At 47.7% G+C, this 21,929-nt stretch overlaps 1 protein-coding gene and 1 pseudogene across 3 annotated transcripts in view; both read right to left on the reverse strand.

Annotated features, from left to right (window-relative positions):
• Positions 1-6,866, reverse strand: part of SUSD1 (sushi domain containing 1) — a 212,950-nt gene extending 206,084 nt beyond the window's left edge. For all 3 annotated transcript variants that reach the window (XM_081803375.1, XM_081803373.1, XM_081803374.1), the window contains exon 1: positions 6,716-6,866. In XM_081803375.1, the coding sequence (XP_081659501.1) occupies positions 6,716-6,821 (106 nt within the window). In that variant the 5' untranslated portion in view covers positions 6,822-6,866. The remainder of the gene's footprint in view (positions 1-6,715) is intronic.
• A 13,457-nt stretch (positions 6,867-20,323) lies between these two features.
• LOC115944662 (large ribosomal subunit protein uL13 pseudogene) lies at positions 20,324-21,112 on the reverse strand (annotated as a pseudogene).
• Positions 21,113-21,929: the final 817 nt, after the last annotated feature.

Raw genomic sequence — 21,929 nt, forward strand, 5'->3', positions numbered from 1 at the left:
CCAAAAGAAAGATCACAGTGTCTTTGCTACATAACCTGAGGGGAAGAGGGTGCGGGAGGGCATCTTCACACGTGTATCAAGGAGGACTTAATTTTGTCATCAGCAGACTCTGCTCAGGAGAGCAGAGAGGTGGCTGCCATGTAGTGACTGAGGGAACTATTGCAGAGGTGAGGAACCCCCACCCCCCTGGCCTAGGGATACCTAGAATTACTGGCAGAGAAACAGGACAGTGGGCATTCCAAAGTCTAGATGGACAAAAAATACTAAATACTCTTTGTTACTATTATTGTACCCCCAGCAAGGACGACCTAGGTCCACTTCCCTTCAGCACTCTGTATCAACTAAGCCAGCTAAAACCACCACCAAGAGAGAGGGCGAGACAGGTTTTGGTACGTCCACCGAGGCTGGGAGACTTCTCTCTTGCTCCCTGCTTTGGTGATCTTAGGCAAGTTAACCTGCCCATCCTCCAGTTTTAATCTGTGAGATGGAATCGTGTTGTGAGGAGTCAGTGAGAAATAGGAATGCTGTATGAGCTCGAAAGCACTAGGCAAAGGGCTAATTTACATGAATATTTATGTCTCTCTCCACAGATATTGTTATTATGGCTGGAAACAGGTCACGCGAGCGGCAGGGCCTGCTACTTGGCCCGGCGGTTCCGAGCAGGGATAAGAGAGACGAAGGGGGTACAATCCCGAGCTCCACCACTAGCTAGCTGTGTCGTCCTAGATGGGCCTCTGTGCTTCAGCCTCCAATAAATCTGAATATGAGGATAATAAAAACCCACCTCATGGGCGCCTGGGTGGCTCAGTCGGTTGAGCGACTGCCTTCGGCTCAGGTCATGGTCCTGGAGTCCCGGGATCGAGTCCCGCATCGGGCTCCCTGCTCGGCGGGCAGCCTGCTTCTCCCTCTGACCCTCTCCCCTCTCATGCTGTTTCTCTCTCTCTCTCAAATAAATAAATAAATAAAATTTTAAAAAAAATAAATAAATAAAAAGTGAAAAAAAAAAACCCCACCTCATATGGCTGTTGTGAGAAATGAGTTAATACACGTAAAGCAATTACAATATGTTAGATGCTATTGTAACAACCACTCGGCAACTCCGCTAATGACTAAATGAAGGTACTGACATGACAGCAAGCCAACTCGCACGTATACTAACGAAGAGGGTGATGGAGAGCTGCATTCACGCAAAAACCCGAAGCAATATCTTTGTGTAGACAGATGCCTACCCTATTCGTGGCGCTGACATTCTAGGATCCATAATATCTTAATTTACATAATCACCCCCTGCCTTCCCCACATCCTCCCAGCGTTCTGGGTAACACCTGACACAGACCTTGGAAGCTCAGCGTCCTCCCCCCTTCGGGCCTGTTCACCTTCCCCTCCTCCCCTCCACGCACCACGTAGACCTATACCTCAGCCTGGACTGGGGGCTGGCCGCCCAGGCAGGCTACTCTCGCTTGGTATTTCAATATGCAAGGAAGAATTTAAATGAAATAACAGCACACGGACTTCGACGATACAATGAAGAGGTCTGTCCACTGTCAGGGGAAGAAGGTGGTTTAAAAGCACAAATGGGGGCACCCGGATGGCTCAGTTGCTAAGCGTCTGCCTTTGGCTCAGGTCATGATCCCAGGGTCCTGGGATTGAGCCCTGCATCGGGCTCCCTGCTCGATGGGAAGCCTGCTTCTCCCTCTCCCACTCCCCCTGCTTGTGTTCCCTCTCTCACTGTGTCTCTATCAAATAAATAAATAAAATCTTTAAATAAATAAATAAATGCAAGCACAAATGGAGTGCTTGCATTTAAATCGTAATCTAATCCCCAGCTATTCAGTCAGACCAGACAAAGGCACTGCACTTCCTTCATGAGATCCTGTCTCTAGGATAACCTTGTGGAGATGTGTGGAAACGGAGCAGATGACCAGAGGAAATGGGCAAAGGGGGCCAATAACTCAGGAAGAGAAAGCATTCCCCAGTCTTCCATATTATGTAAAATTGCATTGTTCTTAAGGGACTGCATCAAATTCCAGAAATGGAAGGAACCTGAGAAATCTTGAATTCTCTCCTCTCCCCATGCCTGACAAACAAAACAAAACAAAACCATAGCCTCTGCTTTAAAATCCCCCAAGATAGAGAGTACTCTACTCTCTCAAGCAAGACGATCCTTGCAGGGCATTGGGAATCACCATAGATTACTCTTCCCTACCCCAACCCAGGACTGACATTCCCCGTCAAGAACCTGCAACCTTGACTTGTGTAAGATGGTTAGATGGAGCCCTCGGCTTCCTTTTGCCCTCTTGTGTCCACTTTCCTGCTTGACCAAGACCAACTTCCAGCGGGGCCCCCCCACACGTGGCCTCCAGACCAGGAACCAAGCCTCACTAAGTGCCCCAATTTCAAAGCTTTTGTGTTTTGAGTTAAGCAGCTTTTCATTTAGGCCACACTCTCGGTTCATGTCCAGCATGTCACCCACTAACGCGTTCTCTCCCACCTGACGCACACTCTAAAGCCGGCGGAAAATGGTTTTTTTAATCCATGCAATTAACTTCCCCTGTCTCCTCTGCAGAGTGAAGGCCAAGAGGCCACTTGGTACCTGGGGCTGCAGAGACAGAGGAACCCATTTTAGGATTGGACCAGAAAGCTGAGGACATGCCCAGGGCCAAGACCCCGGCGGCGGAAGACAGACCCCAGGGAGGATCTTCTCCATCAGCTTGAATCCTGCTCCCTTACTTTGAGCAACTGTAAGTCACTCCAAAACAACTCACTCCCCCTGCCACGTCTCCTCTTTCCCACCTTGAGCAGTGACTCCGGATGACAGAGTGAGGAGCAGGCCTATGAAATGCAGGACTGGTGATGTCACGTGCGCGTTCTACAGCAAGATCAACTCCTCCAGGCCTCTCCACCATCATCACTCCCTTCCCCCAAGATTCCCAAGGCCTCTGCCTGTCCTCCTCCTTCTGGCCTTCCCAACCCAGCCCGTCTGGAGCCAACAAGTCCCCAGCCACTCCTGACTCAGTGCCATGCCTGACAAGGTTAAGAAACAGGACTGACTGGCTCTACCTGTCCTCGCCCTTTCCCAACCTTCCATTCCCCTGGGCGTGGCACCCCACCCACCCCCCAACACCCTCCTGCTCTACCAACTATGCGTCTCACACTTTCCTCACACCCAGGCCATCTGACTTCACCAACTCCACTCTCTCCCCCCTGAAACATCTTCGGGAACGATTCAGTGTAATTCAGCCCACGTTACCAGTGAGACACTGAATAGACAGACACACAGACAATGGCCAGGCCATAGATAAAAACAGAACTCGGACCCACACGGATGCATGAGGCAGCCGTCCGGCCAGGAAGTCAAACCCCAACCGCTGTAGCAGTAAGACCCAAATGGTCAGGACTCACTCGCTCCCAGCTGCCTTCCCTAATTGTTGCCCCCGCTTCGCACGTAGGACCAATCAGAGAGAGCCAAGTACGCTCCCCCAGCCTATCACGTAGCATGTGGGCTGATGGGACGCCACCTCCAGCTTCTCCAGCCTCTCCAGGCCAACAGCCTCCGGCCTCGCGCTGGGGGCACACCGGAAGCCTTTCCCCTCTGAGCCGCTCTCAGGCTCTCCGAGTGATGCCGACTGACTCGCCTGCGACAGCAAACTCTGTATAAACCCTCGCCTGTTCCCATTTGGGTGCTCTTCCTTTCCTTTCATACCACATTCCTAATCCAAGCCACAGCCCCCGACTCACATGAAGCTCTTAGTCTAGTAAACAGCACTATGCAGTATGTGTAATATGCCATCTGGCAGAAGCGTGTCGAGTAAGGGTCCCGTATCAACACGTACGCGTGCTGGTGTATGCTAGGACGCATACAAATACGTGTGCGTCCTACAAATACGGTACAGAGGCACGGGCGACGAATCGCTGGTGCTGCGGGGAACTGACAACTTCCCAGGAGGGAGGCCAACTGGGCTGGTTTTGAAATACGAAGAGCCCTCCCTAAGCAGACAGCTGTGGGGAAAGGGAAGAGTGGTTCTTCTCCTTCTCCTCCCCTCCCCTCGCAGAGACTAAGCTTTCCCCCTCGTAGACCAATTTCGCTTTCGGACATGCTCCATTAAGTACCGCATTTATTTCTGCATCTTTAACGTCCGCGTCTCTACTGAGTAATGCCCTTCACACTGCCGTGTGCTTGTGCTACTTTACCAAAACCACCACCCCGCAAAAAGAAGAAGAAAAAAAATTCTTGCCCAGACCTGGCCAGCCTAGCTGAATGCGATCTTCCCTGTGCTTCTAACTTCAAGAGTATCTTTAAGAGCCAACCAACATCTCTGCACTCACCAGAGCCCTCTGCATCTGGCTCTCGCCCTCCCTGCTCCGCGAGCCCTGGCCCACGCTGACAGAGCCACCAAATCCAAAGCTTTTTTCTCAGTCTCCACTCCCACAGCTCCCCTTCCTCTGGCTTCCTTGGACACTCGACTGGCCCAGTCCTCCTCCCCACTGTGTGGCCACTCTCTTTCTCCTCCATGTGCACCTACCATAGAAAATGGGTCTTCCCCCAAAATCTGCCCTGGGTCTCCTTCCTCTTTACCAACTTAAAGTTTTCAAATGACCACCAAGTCTCCATCACTGGCACGCACCTCTTGTCCACAGTCTTAACTCCCTGTTGAGTTCACCTCTCCAGAAGCCGTAACATCACCTCAAATTCAGGATATCCAAAATGACTTCTCTTTCTTCCCAAATCTTTTTCCTCCTCCTACACAACCATATATCCAAGTCACCCAGGCCCCAAACCTTCATGTCCCCTTTCTCTTCTGTTCACTGGCAACTTAATGTCCGTTGTTAAGTCCTTCAGTTCCATTTCTTCCTTATTATCTGCGTTCAATCCCCTTCTCCTGCTGCTCTCTTTACGGTGGGCCCAGTCCTCAGAACTTGCAGGCCAGCTATTACAACTTCCTCAATGGTTCTAAGCCTCCAGGCATTCCCCACATTGTCCACTGGAAGGAAACCTACCCTTAATAAAACCAGATTCTTCAAGGTTGTAAATGAAGAAAGAGTGCCTACATAGGGAGAGGAAGCTCTACTGGGCACCCCTGACTTCCATTTACCAAAATTCACCCAACAGCCTTTAAGTAGTAGCCTTTAGGTAGTTACTCTGCTCCACCATCTTAACCTGGTAATTCAATGGGACCGTGTGGAACTGTTGCCTAGGCTAGAGAGCTTTAACACAGATTCCGAAATAGGTCCCAAGCATCTACAGGTTTCTTTGCACACTGCCGTGGGAGACCAAGTCAGGGAAGGAAGTTAGAAAGCCTACCAGAATATCTGATGTACAAAAATGGCCACCCCAGAAGGTTGAGCCAGCAAGAGAAACACCCACCAGTGGTGGTAAAAATCCAAAGATGAAAAGAATTTGAGGGAACAGGAGTCTGAGCCACAAAATCCACCCCCCCCAATCTCCCTACATGGAAGTTCCCTTCTACTTCAGGATGAATGATTTTACTAAGAAAGCTGGAGAGTTTCCTTACACCCACTTTTTATATCACTCCCTGTACAAAAGCCTGCACTGACTTCTAATGGCTTCCCACCACCCAGGAACAGCTAAGTCTAAATACCTTCTTCGTCTGCCAAGCAAGGCTTTCTGCCTTCTGGTTAATCCAATCTGCTTTTCCACTTCCATTTCCCACCCATCTCCTACATACCATAGGCCCCATGCTTTTATACCTCTATGTGCTTCCTCACACTGTCCCTTCCATGTGGAATTCATCCATTCTGCCTATATTTATGGAGAGCTCACTGTCCCCTCTGCTATGAGCTGGGATGCCTTTTCCTCACCTTCCCATATCCAAATATTACCAAACCTGTTGGCCCAGTTCAAGAGTCATCTCATCCCTCATGCGTTCAGATTCAGCAAGCTAGAATGAATCTTGCCCTCCTCGGACCACTTACACCTTCTCAGAGCACCTAGGGCATTCTGCCTTCTATTACGGTTACTTGGGTAAGTGGGTAAATGCCACCTCCCCTACATGTTTGAATCCTACCACCTGTGCCAACGCGTTCCAATTGCCTGGAAATGGATGATTTGCTTGTCTGTCGCCTCCAGAACAGGAGCTCAATGAGGGCCAGCGCGGCGACCTCGCATCCTGCACAGGAATTCAAGGACCATCTGTTGAATGAATGACTTGATTAAGGAATGCTTTATTTCTGTAATCTTCCTTGCACTTCTTTCTCACCCCATTAGCATCTGGTTCTTCATTTAGGAGAAAAGAATGAAAAGGTAGAAAGAAAATTGCTTCGGGTCAAGAATTTGTCGCGCAAAAGCCACAGCAGAGCCGGAAGCGTGACAGTGCAGCCGGAACGCCCTTCCGCGCCCTTCCGCGCCCTTCCACGCCCTTCCACGCCGGGCGCGGTTCTCCCCCGGGGCTCCGGCTCGCGCCCACCCCCCGCCTCGCCCCAGGTCCGGGGCGCCGAGGGCGAGGCCGCCTGAGACAGGTGCCCCACGCAGCCTCCCCCAGCGGCCCGGGGCGGGGGCGGGGAGCCCCTCCTGCCTCCGTGCGCCCCGCCTTCCCGCGCCCCAACGGCCCGAGCGGGCCCCACCTGCGCTCCACGCCCGGGCTCCGCGCCGGCCCTGCCCGGGGGCGGGGAAGCGTCCCGGGCGCGCCCGGCGTCGTCGAGGGCCCAGCCGGGGCACCCAGCCGGCGCCCCCGCCCCCGCCCCCGCCCGCACTCACCGTTGGCGCCCGGCGCTCGGCCCCCGCCGCTGGCCAGGCCGAGCAGCAGCAGGAGCGGCAGCAGGCGGCGAGGCTGGCGGCCCGCGCCCCGGGGCCCCCGGCCCATGCCGCCGCCGCCGCCGCCGCGTCCCTCCCGGCGCGCCCGCGACTCCTCCCGCGGCCCCGAGGCGCCGAGATAAGGCTGCGGGCGCCGCGGGGAGGGGGCCGACCCGGCCGCTTCCGGCGCCGCGCTGGGGAGCGGAGGGCGCCGCGGGGTCCCGGGGAGGCGGCGGGGCGTGGGCCCTTCCTCCCGGCGTGGCCTGCGCTGCCCGCAAGACGCTCATTCGCTACGCGCCCCTCGCTCGCTCGTGCACCTGCTGCGCGCCCGGCACGCGGTGGCCCGGGGGCCACGGCGGGCGGAGCGACAGGGTCCGCATACTCGGCGCGGACGTGCCGCAAATAGGGACAGACATCCAGCACATAATGACATAGCTGACCCTAGAGTCCCGGACCGTGCCAGGACGAAACGTCCACCGTGCTGCAAGCATAAGAGACGATTGGGAGATCCGAGCCTCCCTGGGGCTCAGGGGGGCACCCCGGGTGGCAGAGGAAGAGGGGTGAGGGGCAAAGGAGCGGGAATCTGAGGAGAGAGTACTGGGGGTGAAGTGGCTGGTGCTCCAAGCTCAAGGTGAGAGGGCAAGAAGCCAACGGTCCAGTCCACCCAAGGGCGACAGACGACCAGGTGACCGGATTGCACGGGGCGACGGCGCCGTGGTGGGGGAGGAGCTGACAGGAGTTCTGCCGCACGGAGGACATTCAGCTTGGGGCTTCGGGAAGGCTTCTTGAGGAAGTAAGCTAAGACCCAGAGGATGCAAAAGACGTGGGAGGGGAATCTAAGCGGTGAGAAGGGCTTATACAGAGAGACAGGAACCCAAGAGCTCAGTCTAGAAATGGGGAGGGTCTCCATAGAGTGGGGACAGATGGTTGGAGAGAGGCATTAAGCTGCAGAGATAAGGACGACCTCACAAACCAAGGAAAGGAGGTTGCTCAGAGGCTGTAACAGGGTTTTAAGCAGAGAGTGACCTCACCAGGAAAGGCTCCCGTGTCTGCTCTGTGGGATTGGGACTGGGGCTAGGGAGGCGGGAAGACCAGCCTGCGGCTGCTGCAGGAATCCAGGCAAGAGAGGACACGTCCAGGAGCACGGCACTGGCAATGAGAAGTGGCAAATGAGAGCGGTATTGGGTGGAAATCCCCTGGATTTTATGACCAGTAGAATGTGCACGAGAAAGAAAGAGAAATTAGATGTCACCTAAATTTCTGGTTTGGGCAGCTTGGTGGATGATGGTGGTGGAAGTCCCTGAGATAGAGACCCAAGGGGACTCTTTGCAAGTTGGGGTAGGGAGAGGCTGGGGAGGGGGCATAAGTTCCAGTTTGAAGGCTTTGAGCTTGGCATGTGTGTCCAAGAGCAGGGCCCCCCTACTACTTCTCCCATAGCCTCACTTGCTTTCTCTTTCCACCATGAGCCTGCCCTAAATCTAACCACCCGTGAACACACCCATATAAGGGTCAAACTTGTTGTGCAGCCTTAAAAAGAGGTTAAAAATAAACTGCCTCGGCTCCTTTGCAGCAGGCTTTCTTGCTAATTATTTTTTGTTCAGCAAAGATAAGAGCTTGCTTTGGGGAGTAGTAGATGGGCAGTGGGGTTAGAGGGGTCTATCCTCTATAATTTGGACAAAGTTTTTGTTAAGCTCAATTCTTCACACACTTTGAAACCATGTCATTGTTTCAACAAAAATACATTCATTTAGGACATTGTTAAGCCAGCCTATACTTCTCACCCATGTCCCCTGCAGAGTAAATAAGTTTAAATGTATTTGTGTGTATGTGTGTGTGTGTGTATATACACATATTTTTTTAATTGGTGATATCGGGGGGAAATAGTCCAAAACGTGGAAATGGGCGAGTTTACTGGGTCTTTCCAGTGGGGTGCTGGGTGTTATAACCCTTCTGGGGATTGTCTAATTTTATAGGGTTGTGCACATTTGATGGACTTTTTATTTTTTATTTTTTTTAAAGATTTTATTTATTTATTTGACAGAGAGAGACACAGCGAGAGAGGGAACACAAGCAGGGGGAGCGGGAGAGGGAGAAGCAGGCTTCCCGCAGAGCAGGGAGCCTGATGTGGGGCTCAATCCCAGGACCCTGGGATCATGACCTGAGCCAAAGGCAGACACTTAACTACTGAGCCACCCAGGCACCCCGTGATGGACTTTTTATTAACGAAGCTATTTTACAACTCTGTAGGTAGGGGTAGAAGATCACTTGCAGAAAATTGAGAGTGCAAAAGATTCTTGTCCATGGCAATGCAAATTAATTTTTCCAGTAGAGGTAGAAGTGATTCTTCCCATGTGAAAATAAGATAAATCTAATAGTAAGATTTTGTCTTATATGATGTCAGCCGGTTTCGCATTTAGCAAATTCATCTTATCACACCTAACAGATAAATATATGTGTATGTATAGTATATTCTTCAAATTTTCCTTGGAACCTTGATATCTTACTAGTACTCCTTTGAAGTCAACAGCTTGCTGAGTCCCTCATGAATTAAATTAGTTGAATAAAATCTTAGGTTTTCTTTTTATATTTGCATGAATCACATTTTTAATATTTTGAAAATTTTTATATTAGCATAATCCATGTGACTCATATTCTACATTAGATTTTGTGACTCTCATCAATTCTTTTTATTGGCTCATTTTGTTGCTTTCAATTTTTTTTTTTTTTTTGGTAAAAAGAATTACTTCTTACCCAACGATGAGTTCATGGAATGAAAGAATTAAAAATTATCTCCTGGTCGGTATGTGTCACTAGAATTAAAACAGAATATTAAACCAGTGTTAAATTTGCAGCAGTGGAATTATTGCTGAGAAAACCTTTAGCTTAAGAAAAATGTTCCTCTTGGGGCGCCTGGGTGGCTCAGTCGTTTAGCGTCTGCCTTCGGCTCAGGTCATGGTCCCGGGGTCCTGGGATTGAGCCCCGCATCGGGCTCCCTGCTCGGCAAGGAGTCTGCTTCTCCCCCTCCTGCTCCCCTTGCTTGTGTTCCCTCTCTCGCTGTCTCTCTCTCTGTCAAATAAATAAATAAATAAAATCTTAAAAAAATTAAAAAGAAAAATGTTCTTCTTTTAAGAGAGCATGGCCAATACACCAACATCTTCTTAAAGAGAATTTAGAGGGGCGCCTGGGTGGCTCAGGTCATGATCTCAGGGTCCTGGGATCGAGCCCCGCATTAGGGCTCCTTGCTCAGCGGGAAGCCTGCTTCTCCCTCTCCCACTCCCCCTGCTTCTGTTCCCTCTCTCGCTGTGTCTCTCTCTGTCAAATAAATAAAATCTTAAAAATTAAAAAAAAAAAGAATTTAGAGAGCTCTCTTTGTCCATATCTAGATTTCAGTGACTTCATCAAAAACTTTTGACTTTTAGTTTCAAGATGGCCTTGTAACCCCTGAAAGTTCTCTCTTTCAGTAAAGTGACCAAAGATAAACACACACACACACACACACACAATTAAATATGCAACAGTGCTTTCAAACAAGAAAGGATGACATCAGTGAACCAGATAGCTTTGAGGACTGTATTAGGTTACATTTGCCACGTGTCCTCCACAAAACCGTCCACCAAAAGAGGAAGTAGAGCGAAGAAAAAAAAAAAAAACATGCAATTTAAATTTTTTTAAATTATATGTACACTTCAAATTATTATTTGTACATATTAATATAATGTGCAGATTTTATAATGTTTTAAAATTTAATTCAGAACCACTATGTAAGAATTGTTGAAAAAAATGCAAAATATACTTCTTCAAAGCATTTTATTTTGCTCATCTGTGTACATCTTGTTCATTACCAGCAGCTCCTTCTTCAGGCTTCAGGCTATCCAAATACCAGTTTCCTGGCTCTCCAAAAAACCCTGTAAATTTCCACACTTAAAAAAAAATTATTTTAGGGGGCACCTGGGTGGCTCAGTCAGTTAAGCGTCCAACTCCTGATTTTGGCTCAGGTCATAATCTCAGGGTCATGAGACTGAGCCCCATGTGGGACTCCTTGCTGGGCATGGAACTTGCTTAAGATTCTCTCTCTCTCTCCCTCTACACCCACCCCGCTTATGCTCTCTCTCTAAAAAATAAATAAATAAATAAATAAATAAATAATAAAAATTTTAAAAATAAAAATTAAAGCTTTTAAATCATTTTTTTTTATTTTCTAAAAATTTTATTTTTAAGTTATCTCTATACCCAATGTGGGGCTCGAACTCACAACCCCAAAATCAAAAGTCACATGCTCTACTGACTGAGCCAGCCAGGTGCCCTTAAAGAAATCATTTTAAACTTCATTTTTCTAAAAATTTTTTAGAGGGACGCCTGGGTGGCTTAGTCAGCTGAGCATCTGGCTCTTTATTTCAGCTCAGGTCATGATCTCAGGGTCCTGAGATTGAGCCCCAAGTTGGGCTCCACACTGGGCATGGAGTCTGCTTGAGATTCTCTCTCTCCCTCTGCCCCTCTCCACCACTTACTTGCAAGTACGTGCATGTGCTCTCTCTCTCTAAATAAATAAATAAAAATTTAAAAAGTTTTTTATAGTAATTTACTCATCAGAGGGCCTTCATATAGTTAGACAAAATGTTTAAATCACAACTAAAATATTGAGATTACTGACCAATATCTGAAGTGTTCTTAAGGGACCTCAAACCAGTATACAAGATGAAGAGAGCTTCTCAAAGAGACTCCTTCCACAACAAAATTATTCTACCCTTTGGAAGCACAGGAAAGAAGTTTCTGATAGTTCTAGGATTTCTGATTTGTTCCTGCCTCCTTCATCAAAGTTAAGAAATATTGAAGTCTATCTTAATGTGTCTTGCTGCCCAATTGAAACATTCAAGGAAAACTTGTATGCTTGACAACTTGTATATTCATAGCGTCATTATTCACAATAGCCAAAGGTTTGAAACAACCCAAATACCATTGACTGCACAAATGGAGAAACAAAAATAGCCATTCAGTGGAATATTGTTCGGCCTTAAAAAGGAAGAAAATTCTGACTTATGCCTCAATGTGGATGAAACTTGATGGCATTGCGCTAAGTGAAATAAGCCAGTTTTTTTTTTTAATTTATTTATTTGAGAGAGAGAGAGAGCGCGCACGCGAGAACACAAGGAGGGTGAGCAGCAGGCAGAGGGAGAAGGAGAAGCAGGCTCCCCGCTGAGCAAGGAGCCTGATGCGGGACTTGATCCCAGGACTCTGGGATCATGACCTGAGCCAAAGGCAGACGCTTAACCGACTGAGCCACACAGGTATCCCAATAGGCCAGTTTTAAAAGGATAAATATTGTATGATTTCATTCACATGAGGTACTTAGAGTAGTCAAACTCATAGAGGTGGCAAAAAGAGGCCGCATGGGGGTAGAGGGGGGGGGGAGTTAGTGTTTCAGGGGTAGAGCGTTTCAGCTTTACAGGATGAAAGTTCTGTGGACGGATGGTGGTGATGATTGCACAACCACATGAATGTACTTAATACCACTGAACGCTACACTACATTTAAAAAGGGTTAAAATCTTTTTTTAAAAAAGTCAATGACAAAAAAATTTGAGGCGCCAAATTTTATTTTTATTTTACCAGACAAGCATTAACATGTAGGACTTTCCATATCAACTTTGGATCCTGGTGACTCTGTATGGGATTAGAATTATAGGAAAGGTCCCTTGGAAAGCCCCATCCCCCAGTCCCTGAGACAGGAGAGGATGGGATCCCAAGAGAGCCCCAAGCGAGCGGGCTCTGGGGCAGCCCGGGGTGTGGGAAGGAGGAAGACACAAGGGAGTAGAAGGTGAATACCGGTCCACTCTCTCTAGGGTTTTTCCTCAGGCTGCCCTTTGCTATGTCTGCTTCCAATGTCAAGTTTGGAGTTTGCCCAGTGGGTGCCCATCTGGGTACTAGGCCGGAAGGAGAAGGGGACAAGGAGGCTGGTTACCAAATACTCTGGAACTCTTCTTTTCTGGGAAAAAAAAAAAAAAAAAAATCCCTTGCTTGATCATGACACTACTGAGCAGAAATGATGTACTGTTTTTCCCCGAGTCTGGTTTGGGAATACCACTACCACATTTGCAAATGTTAATTGCTTATATGTGGTATTTCAGGAATGGTTTGAATGTCTCATTGTAATGAGCTTGATATACTCTGGTGTTAAACTTATTGCTTGAAGTTTGCATGAACAGGAATGATTTTAATGTTTGAAGACTTTGTTAAAAAGAAAACCACATGCCCAAGATGGTGTCGCTTAGCCAAATTCCCAAATGGGGGCTCAGTACCTAATCTAATTGCAGTTTCAACCTCCCCAGAAATGTAGTCTTAACCGGTCAGTCAGGAATTTTCCCAGGAGAGCCAAAGAGTCTGTCACCGGAGCCCTCTATCTCCAAAGGAAGAGGAGATAATCTGCATGATAAGACCCCTTGCTCTTTCTTCCCCCTAAGGGAAAGCGACCTTGCCTGGAACAATCCTGTTCTGCTATTAATAACTTTCTTGCCCCATCTTCCTTCCCATAAAATCCTTCCCTTTTGTGCAACTCTTCAGAGTTCTTCTCAGCTTCCTAGATGGCATGCTGCCCAATTCATGAATCGTTCAATAAAGCCAATTAAATCTTCAAATTTACTTGGTTGCATTTTGTTTAACACTTCCAAGTATGCTGATTGAAAAACTGTGTTTGAAACAGATGAAAGTGAGTCCCTTTATAACACCCCACTGCACGTTCACACACAGCCACCCCTCCCCAGCTGACATGACATCTGAGAACACCACAAGCCACCTGAAAGGAGCCACACTGACCCTCCCAGAACAGAGGTGTCCTCTCAAGCACATCTGTCAAGACCGGTAACAGGGACCTGGCTCTGCGGAGAAATGCCTTGCTGTCTCTAAGCCAAGCAGAGGTAGACTTCTCGTTCTTGGACGCTCAGTGATGCTCAGACCCGTGTGAGAAACAGTAGGATTATTCTGCCTTCTCTAACCCGTCTCTGCCTCCCCCCAAACACGCACACAAACCACACACCCGGCCTGAAGTTAGTCTGGGGAATGAACGTGGGGAGCAAATACGCTGCACATGGCCGTGCTCGAGCCCGTTGTTCTCAGGCCAGCAAAACGAACAAGGGTGGGAAGGGTGGCTCAGTACAGCAGGGAAGGCCCCACGCACAGCAGTGCCCTTCCTCCCCATCTCCCCCCGGCATGTGCTCTCCGATGGGACTCAGACACCCCGTGATCCCACCAGCGGACGCTGGAGGAGCAGGTGTGGATTCGGGAACAAACTCTGGACACTGACAGACCGACGTTCAGGTTCCAGCGGGCACGGTATTGGCCCGTCTGTCCCCTGACCTCAAGAGGTGGGGCAGCACCAAGGGAGACTGGTGTCTGTCACACACACACATGCACCCAGTCACCTGCCCCAGTTGAGGAAGTTTCAGCTGTGGGCCTGTTTGTTCCACAAACCCCGAAAGGAAGCCTGCTGACGGCCCATGTCTGGACCCAGGATCAGCCCAGGACCCCAGGCAGCCACCCACAGGGGGGACACCCAGTAGTGACAGACACGGTTGCCGAGGAAGCCCACAACAGTCCGTGTGTGATAAAGACCAGCTGACGGTGAGCCCCGGATCCCTGATCTTGGCAAATAGTGCCATCTTCAAAATAGGAACACTTTATTCGATTATTTTGCAATGGACTTTGCTACAAGTTTTGCTGGTTTCTTTGTTTACGGCTGGGTTGTTTTTTGGGTTTTTTTTTTTGTCCTATGTCTTCCTCTTCCCCCCGCCCCCACCCCCTCCTTAAACTTCTGGTAGGTCATTGAGTATCCCCTTCAGAAAGTTTTCCTGGATGGTAAACTTTCTGAATCTTTGCATGTCTTAATATGTCCTGATTTTGCTTTCATAATGTAATTATAAATTAACTGGGTATAGAATTCTGAATTCAAAATACTTAAAAGATAGTTTAATGGGGTCTGGAATTTTCCCTCAAAATTTAGCCTTCTCACGATAGCGTTGCAGAGAACCCCAGGCCAGTTTGGTTATCAACTCCTTCCACGTGGTGTGTCTCCCTGACCCCCACTGCAGGCCTTGGGGATTTCCTCTTTCCCCTTGGAATTCAGAAACTTCATGAGGACGTAGTTTTCCATTATTCTTGCCCAGCACTCATTGGACCCTTTCAATTTGTAGATTTGAGCCTTTCTTCGGCAGAGACATTTTTTTTTCCTTTTGGTTCTTTGATTATTTCATTCTCTCAGTTCTTTTTATGTATAACCCTTCTGGAATTTATGGTAGGCAATTTCTAAAAATGTGCCTCTAGCCTCCATGACCCCGTATTTATCTTCCCTTCCTCTTCTTCAGCTTTATCCACTGAATGTGGGAGACCACCCTAATTCACTAATTCCACCTGAGACTACCCTAATTCACCCTGTTCACTAATTTGACCTTCATCCATACCTAATTCTGCTCTTCAATCCATCTCTTGAATTTTTTTTTTAAAGATTTTATTTATTCATCTGACAGAGAGAGACACAGCAAGAGGGAACACAAGCAGGGGGAGTGGGAGAGGGAGAAGCAGGCTTCCCGCTGAGCAGGGAGCCCGATGCGGGGCTCGATCCCAGGACCCTGGGATCATGACCTGAGCCGAAGGCAGACGCTTAACGACTGAGCCACCCAGGTGCCCCAGAATTTTTTTTTTAAGCAGGCTCCTCACCCAGTGTGGGTCTTGAACTCACAACCACTGAAATCAAGAGTCAGACACTCCACCAACTGAGCCAGCTAGGTGTCCCTGTTGAAATATTTTTTATTTCAGCCATCATGCTTTTGATTTCTAAAAACTCTGTTTCTTTTTCTAGAATGGTTTTTATTTCTATAGATGTGATAACTTCTTTAATTCCCCCGAGTATACCGGCTATCGTATTTTAAAATTCTTTTCTTTCCTGATTAACTCTGTTTTATCAGGAGGTTGTTTGTTTCCTTGTAGTTTGATGACTCTTCTGTTGGTTTTCTCAGTTGTTTCATGATTTTTTTTTTTTTTTTTTTTAAAAGCAAGGCAGTCCTTGTCTTGTTTTTTTTTTTTTAAAGATTTTATTTATTTATTCATGAGAGACAGAGAGAGAGAGAGGCAGAGGGAGAAGCAGGCTCCCAAGGAGCAGGGAGCCCGATGCGGGACTCGATCCCAGGACCCTGGGATCATGACCTGAGCCGAAGGCAGACGCTTAACCATCTGAGCCACCCAGGCGCCCTGTTTCATGATTTTTTTAAAGGATTTTATTTATTTATTTGAGAGAGAGAGAGCGGGGGCGGGGGGTGCAAAGGGAGAGGGACAGAATCTCAAGCAGATTCTGCACTGAGTGCAGAGCCCAACATAGGGCTAAATCTCAGGACCCTGAGATCATGACCTGAGCTAAAACACCAAGAGTCAGATGCTTAACCAACTGAGCCATCCAGGTGCCCCTGTTTCATGATTTTGACTGTTATTTTTTTCCATGGGAGTCTTGTCTGTTTAGAAGTTTGGATATATTTCCACTGCCTAGGTGAGAATCTCTGCTTTCTTTCTTTTTTTTTTCTTTTATTTTGGTGGGGGGGCCCCTGGGTGGCTCAGTCAGTTGAGTGCCGACTCTTGATTTCCACTCAGGTCATGATCTCAGGGTCATTGGATGGAGCCCCACACTGGGCTCCACGCTCAGCAGGGAGTCTGCTTGAGATTCTCTCCCTCTCCCTCTGTCCCCCCACAATCAAGCGCTCTCTCTCTCTCTCTAAAATAAATAAATAAATCTCTTTTTTTTTTTCAGTTATTTTTTTAAGTAGGCTCCACGCCCAACATGGAGCTTGAACTCACAACCCCAAGATCAAGAGTCACAGGTTCTGGGCGCCTGGGTGGCTCAGTCGTTAAGCGTCTGCCTTCCGCTCAGGTCATGATCCCAGGGTCCTGGGATCGAGTCCCACATTGGGCTCCCTGCTCCGCGGGAAGCCTGCTTCTCCCTCTCCCACTCCCCCTGCTTGTGTTCCTGCTCTCGCTGTCTCTCTCTCTGTCAAATAAATAAATAAAATCTTAAAAAAAAAAAAAAAGAGAGTCACAGGTTCTACCAACTGAGCCAGGCAGGCACCTGAGAATTTTGCTTTGGAGTTTTTCCGGAGTTCTAATTAGAAAGTTCACTTTTTGGGGATCCTCTCTCTCTGGGTTCATGGGTTTGCAGGTGCATTGGCTCCTTCATGTTTTTATTAATCTGATCACATCTGCTTTATATTTTCCACAAATCATCTCTGTGTTGGCACTCTGATAATTCCCTGCCAGGATTTTCAGTACTATTTTTAAATGATTCCTTCCCGTCCCCTCCCCCAGTTTAAAAAATTGACGTCTAATTTACATTCAGTGAAATACACATACATTAAGTTTGCATTTCTACTTCTAAAGTCCCCCTATAAGTTACGTTTAGCGCTTACTTGTACGTCTTTCCCACTAGGCTTTAAGTTGCTCAAGGGCATGGCAAGTGCCGTGTTAACCAGCTCTCCATCCCTGTATCTGGCAAACTCCCGGTACCTCATAAGCGTTCTACATATTTGGGGAAGGAAGGAAGGAAAGAGGGAGTGGAGTCAGTCACTGTCCTAGGTTGCCAGTGGGTGTTAATATTCGGCTCAGCGGTATATCCTTGGAGCAGGCCAATGTGGAAAAGCTGCAGATCACTCATCTCCCGACACGTCCAATTTCCTGTTCATTCAGTGGTTCCTAGATGATATATCCCCAGATGACTGTCTCCTGAACTGTCTCCAGGATCTGATGACACCTCACATTCTACTGACTTGCTCATACAGTCGTCTTAAAAATGGATCCGAGCAAGAAACTTTGAATCTGTGCTAAAGGCGGTAATGCCAAAGAAAGCATGTATTAGCCAGTTCAAAAGATTTCTTATGCTGGGGCACCTGGGTGGCTCAGTCGTTAAGCGTCTGCCTTCGGCCCAGGTCATGATCCCAGAGTCCTGGGATCGAGCCCCGCATCGGGCTCCCTGCTCCACGGGAGGCCTGCTTCTCCCTCTCCCTCTCCCACTCCCCCTGCCTGTGTTCCCTCTCTCACTGTCTCTCTCTCTGTCAAATAAATAAATAAAATCTTTAAAAAAAAAAAAAAAAGATTTCTTACGCTTTGATTTTCCCCGGCAGGTTTTTGGAATCAACCCTATGCACTCACAGGTAATTTTTAAATCAAATTATTCTTTCTCATCATGGTAGCTACTTCTGAAACTCAGTTTGCCAGTATCAGCCACAATGTTGGGCTGACAGGCCAGAAGTCTTAGATGCTCACAATTCAGGTGAGGTTGGCACACATCATCTAAATCGTATTCGCTGCACCTGTGCAAACAGGCTAGCTTACCGACTCCCCGGTCCCTCTCCTTCATAGCCCTGCTGTGTACCATCTAGGAGACTTTTGGTTCAAGTGACTTAAAATGATCCAAAATGTTGAAAGCAGAACTGGAGTTCATTGGCTCCCATAATCTAAAAGAGTCATTGACAGATCTGACAGAAGGTGGGACTTCGCCAAACTCATACGGGGCCCCAGAAATCCAGTTTCGTCCTCTTGGCTCTGCTTGCTCCTGCCTCAGGTTTTCCCCTGACAATTACAGCATGGTCCCCGCAGTGGCCGTTCTTATATCCTCCCAGCTTCAAACTCAGTGGACAGAGAAAGCTTCTCTTCCCCAAGAGTGACACAAAAGCCTTTAGCCTGTTTATCCCTGGAGACAAGCGCCCATAGCTAAGCCAACCACCCCACTGCCGGATAATAGGGCCAATAATGAGCCGAGAGCTCCCCCGGCCTTGCCCCGAAGTGTGAGTGTGGGGTCAGCCTCCTCCAAATCTCAAAGACCCAACTGGAGAGGAGTGGTTCCTGATGGAAACACAGAGTAACATTTTATCAGAAGGATAAAGGGTCCAAGGCACAAAAACAGCAGGTGTGATATACCTTAGGAGCCTACTGGCTCGTAAGAGTCCCTCTCTTCTCATTTAGTGAAAATGCATTTCCACAAATCCTAACTCATTTGACCTGGCCTCCCTCTCCTTTTGATGTTCTAGGATGTGGCTTTGCATCTCTTATCATTCTCAGTAACTCCTTTTGGTTTTGTTGTTTTATTTTTTTTAAAGATTTTATTTATTAATTGGAGAGAGAGAGAGAGCACAAGCAGGGGGCGGGGAGAGGGAGAAGCAGGCTCCCCGATGAGCAGGGAGCCCCACAAAGGGCTCAAACCCAGGACCCTGGGATCATGACTGAGCCAAAGGCAGACACTTAACTGACTGAGCCACCCAGGTGCCCCGGTTTTGTTGTTTTATTTATTTTGAAGTAGGATCCATGCCCGACGTGGTGCTTCAACTCAGGACCCTGAGATCAAGAGTCACACTCTCTACTGATTGAGCCAGCCAAGCGCCCCTGTTGTTGTTGTTCTAAACTATATCTACCTAAGGAGTTATTTATATCCAGGACTGAACACAATATTCTGGAAATAGTCTGACTTAGTGTAGAAACAAGTGGATCTTTCCCCCAGGTGCTGACAGTAAACCCTTGTAATACACTCAAATTTTGTATAACTCAGGTGTTTAACCTTTAATGCACACCTGTATACTTTACCTTGTTAGATGCAGTTTATGGCATGTCTTTTAGAACATGAGGATTCCAGAATACACTATCAATGGCTTTCTGGAGACCAACTCTCCACCTCCCCCAGGAATAATGAACCTGAAGTCACCCTCTGGCTAGCTCCCAGGACCTCTTTAGGGTGGTTTAAAAGGGGAGGTACTGGGCAAGGAGACTCCATGGCCTCCTTAAGCCACACACTACAGTTGTAACCTCTGCAAAGATGTAGGAAGGACTGTGGCTTATACGCCAACCTAGCTTGCAAGAAGTATTTCTGTCTGGCTTAAAGAAAGGCCTACGGGGCCTCAAAAAGGGGGCTTCTGGCTGCCAAGATTAGGAAAGATATTAAGAGGGAGACCTTCAAGCAAGACCCTGAAAGATGGGTAGGTTTTCAACAGGTTAAAATTGGAACCCAAAAGGGAACATGAGATAGACAGAAAAGGGCTTTTCTCTGAAAAATGTGCACATAAAGAAATTTGCTAAGGGATGGAGGTGTCTGATTTGCCATAGACACACAGGAAAGAAAGTCAGAAATTAAAATCAAGCTAAAAGGAAGGCTCCTGGGTGGCTCAGTTGGTTGGGCGACTGCCTTCGGCTCAGGTCATGATCCTGGAGTCCCTGGATCGACTCCCGCATCGGGCTCCCTGCTCGGCGGCGAGCCTGCTTCTTCCTCTGACCCTCCTCCCTCTCATGTGCTCTCTCTCTCTCTCTCATTCTGTCTCAAATAAATAAATAAAATCTTTTAAAAAATAAAAATAAAAAAATAAAATAAAATCAAGCTAAAAGGAAAATCCTGCTTACTCCAAGCCCTAAGCTTTCATTCTCTCAAAGAGCTTCCCTAGGAAATGTTCCAAGCCAGGATGCTCTTTAATTATAGTAAGCCTCCATCCTGAACCCTGTTTTTCAGAGGGTCCTGCATGTTACAATCATATTCTTAAAAATTATTTTTTAAAAAATATATTTTTAGGTAATCTCTACACCCAATGTAGGGCTCAAACTTAAAACCCTGAGATCAAGAGTTGCATGCTCTACCGACTGAGCCAGCCAGGTGCCCCCAAAATTAGATTTATTAATGCACAAAATAGCATTTTCATCATCTGATCATAAAAGCAATGTAGGCGAATTACGGAACCTTTTTTAAATTTTATTTTGAGGAATAAACAGTCTTTATTAGGCTCGGAGCAGGAGTCTGAGAGTCTTGAGGACCTCTGTGTATTTGTTAATTTTCTTCTCAACGTTGTTTTAGGACTGTCTCACTAGCCACCAGCCTTGCAAGCTGTTCTTCCTTCAGGTAATGGGTCTTGGCCTTCTTCCTCTTTTGGGGGGTGGCTGTCACCGCCTGGTTCTTCCAGCCAGCCTCAGAGCCAGGTGATGGGTTCAGGCAAACTTTCCCGTAGGCTACCAACGTACAACTTTGAGGTCAGCAGGAACCCCCCTCTGCTTCTTCTTGTCATGGGGCAGTGGAGCCCATCAAACACCTTGGGGTACTTAGGGCAGCCTGGCCTCACACCTTCATAAAGAATGGCTGGGGGCAGCCACAAGATGGGCTGGCAATCATCCTCCTACAGAAGAAAGCCAGGTAGTTTAATTTCTTTCTCTAGAAATTGCCAGAAATGCTGATGCCCTCACAACACATGACCATTACCTCCTGGCCACGGTGGCTATCAGGTTGCCCTGGGAGTATGCCTGGGCCACTGAGCACCAGGATCCACCCTCTGCCATCTTCCGTGGTCTCCTGGGAAAGTGGAATGTTTTAATACAGAAAAATTATAAGGAAGAAAAAGAAAGATCGGGCATGAACATTAAAATTAATTTCTCCAAAGTCACAGACGTGCCCTCTCACACAGGATCCTACTCTTAGCGTTGGCAGACGCATCCTGTAAGTCTAAACATCCATCCCATGATCAACCCCATCCAGACTCAGGAAATGTTTCTCCATTTCTCTTGCCCCACATTCTTGAAACAAGAGGCAGCAGCTTCCAAATGCCCTGAAAGTTTTTCACTGTATCCTCGCTGGCATAAGAGGGAGACACTTCAAACTAGAGGAAGGACTGAAAACGGAAAGTACATAAAAAAGAGAGAAGACAGATTAATTAAATTATTAAATCCCTTCTTTGGGATGGTACGTGATGAAGTACATTTCCCAGAGTGCTGAGTGTCCATATTGTTTTCCTTCATGTTTTATCCAATTCATGGCTCTAAAGCTACTCACAAATTTGCAGTTTTTGCAACCATTGCTCATGACAGTTGAGAAACATTTTGCAACATTAACAGTTCATCTGACTTTTAAATATGCAAATAGAGAGGTCTAGATCTAATGCAGATGAAGCATGATACCAGTTCTTTATGTTGGCACCAAAATGAATATTAAAGGCTAGAATCGTGAATAGTTTTATTTTATTTAATAAGATTTAATCAAATCTTTAAAAATCAAAAGTCTGGGGCGCCTGGGTGGCTCAGTTGGTTAAGCGACTGCCTTCGGCTCAGGTCATGATCCTGGAGTCCCTGGATCGAGTCCCGCATCGGGCTCCCTGCTCGGCAGGGAGCCTGCTTCTCCCTCTGACCCT

This window comes from Leptonychotes weddellii, chromosome 14 (assembly GCF_054177405.1).
Source record: "Leptonychotes weddellii isolate Sample4059 chromosome 14, ASM5417740v2, whole genome shotgun sequence".
Taxonomy (NCBI): Eukaryota; Metazoa; Chordata; class Mammalia; order Carnivora; family Phocidae; genus Leptonychotes; species Leptonychotes weddellii.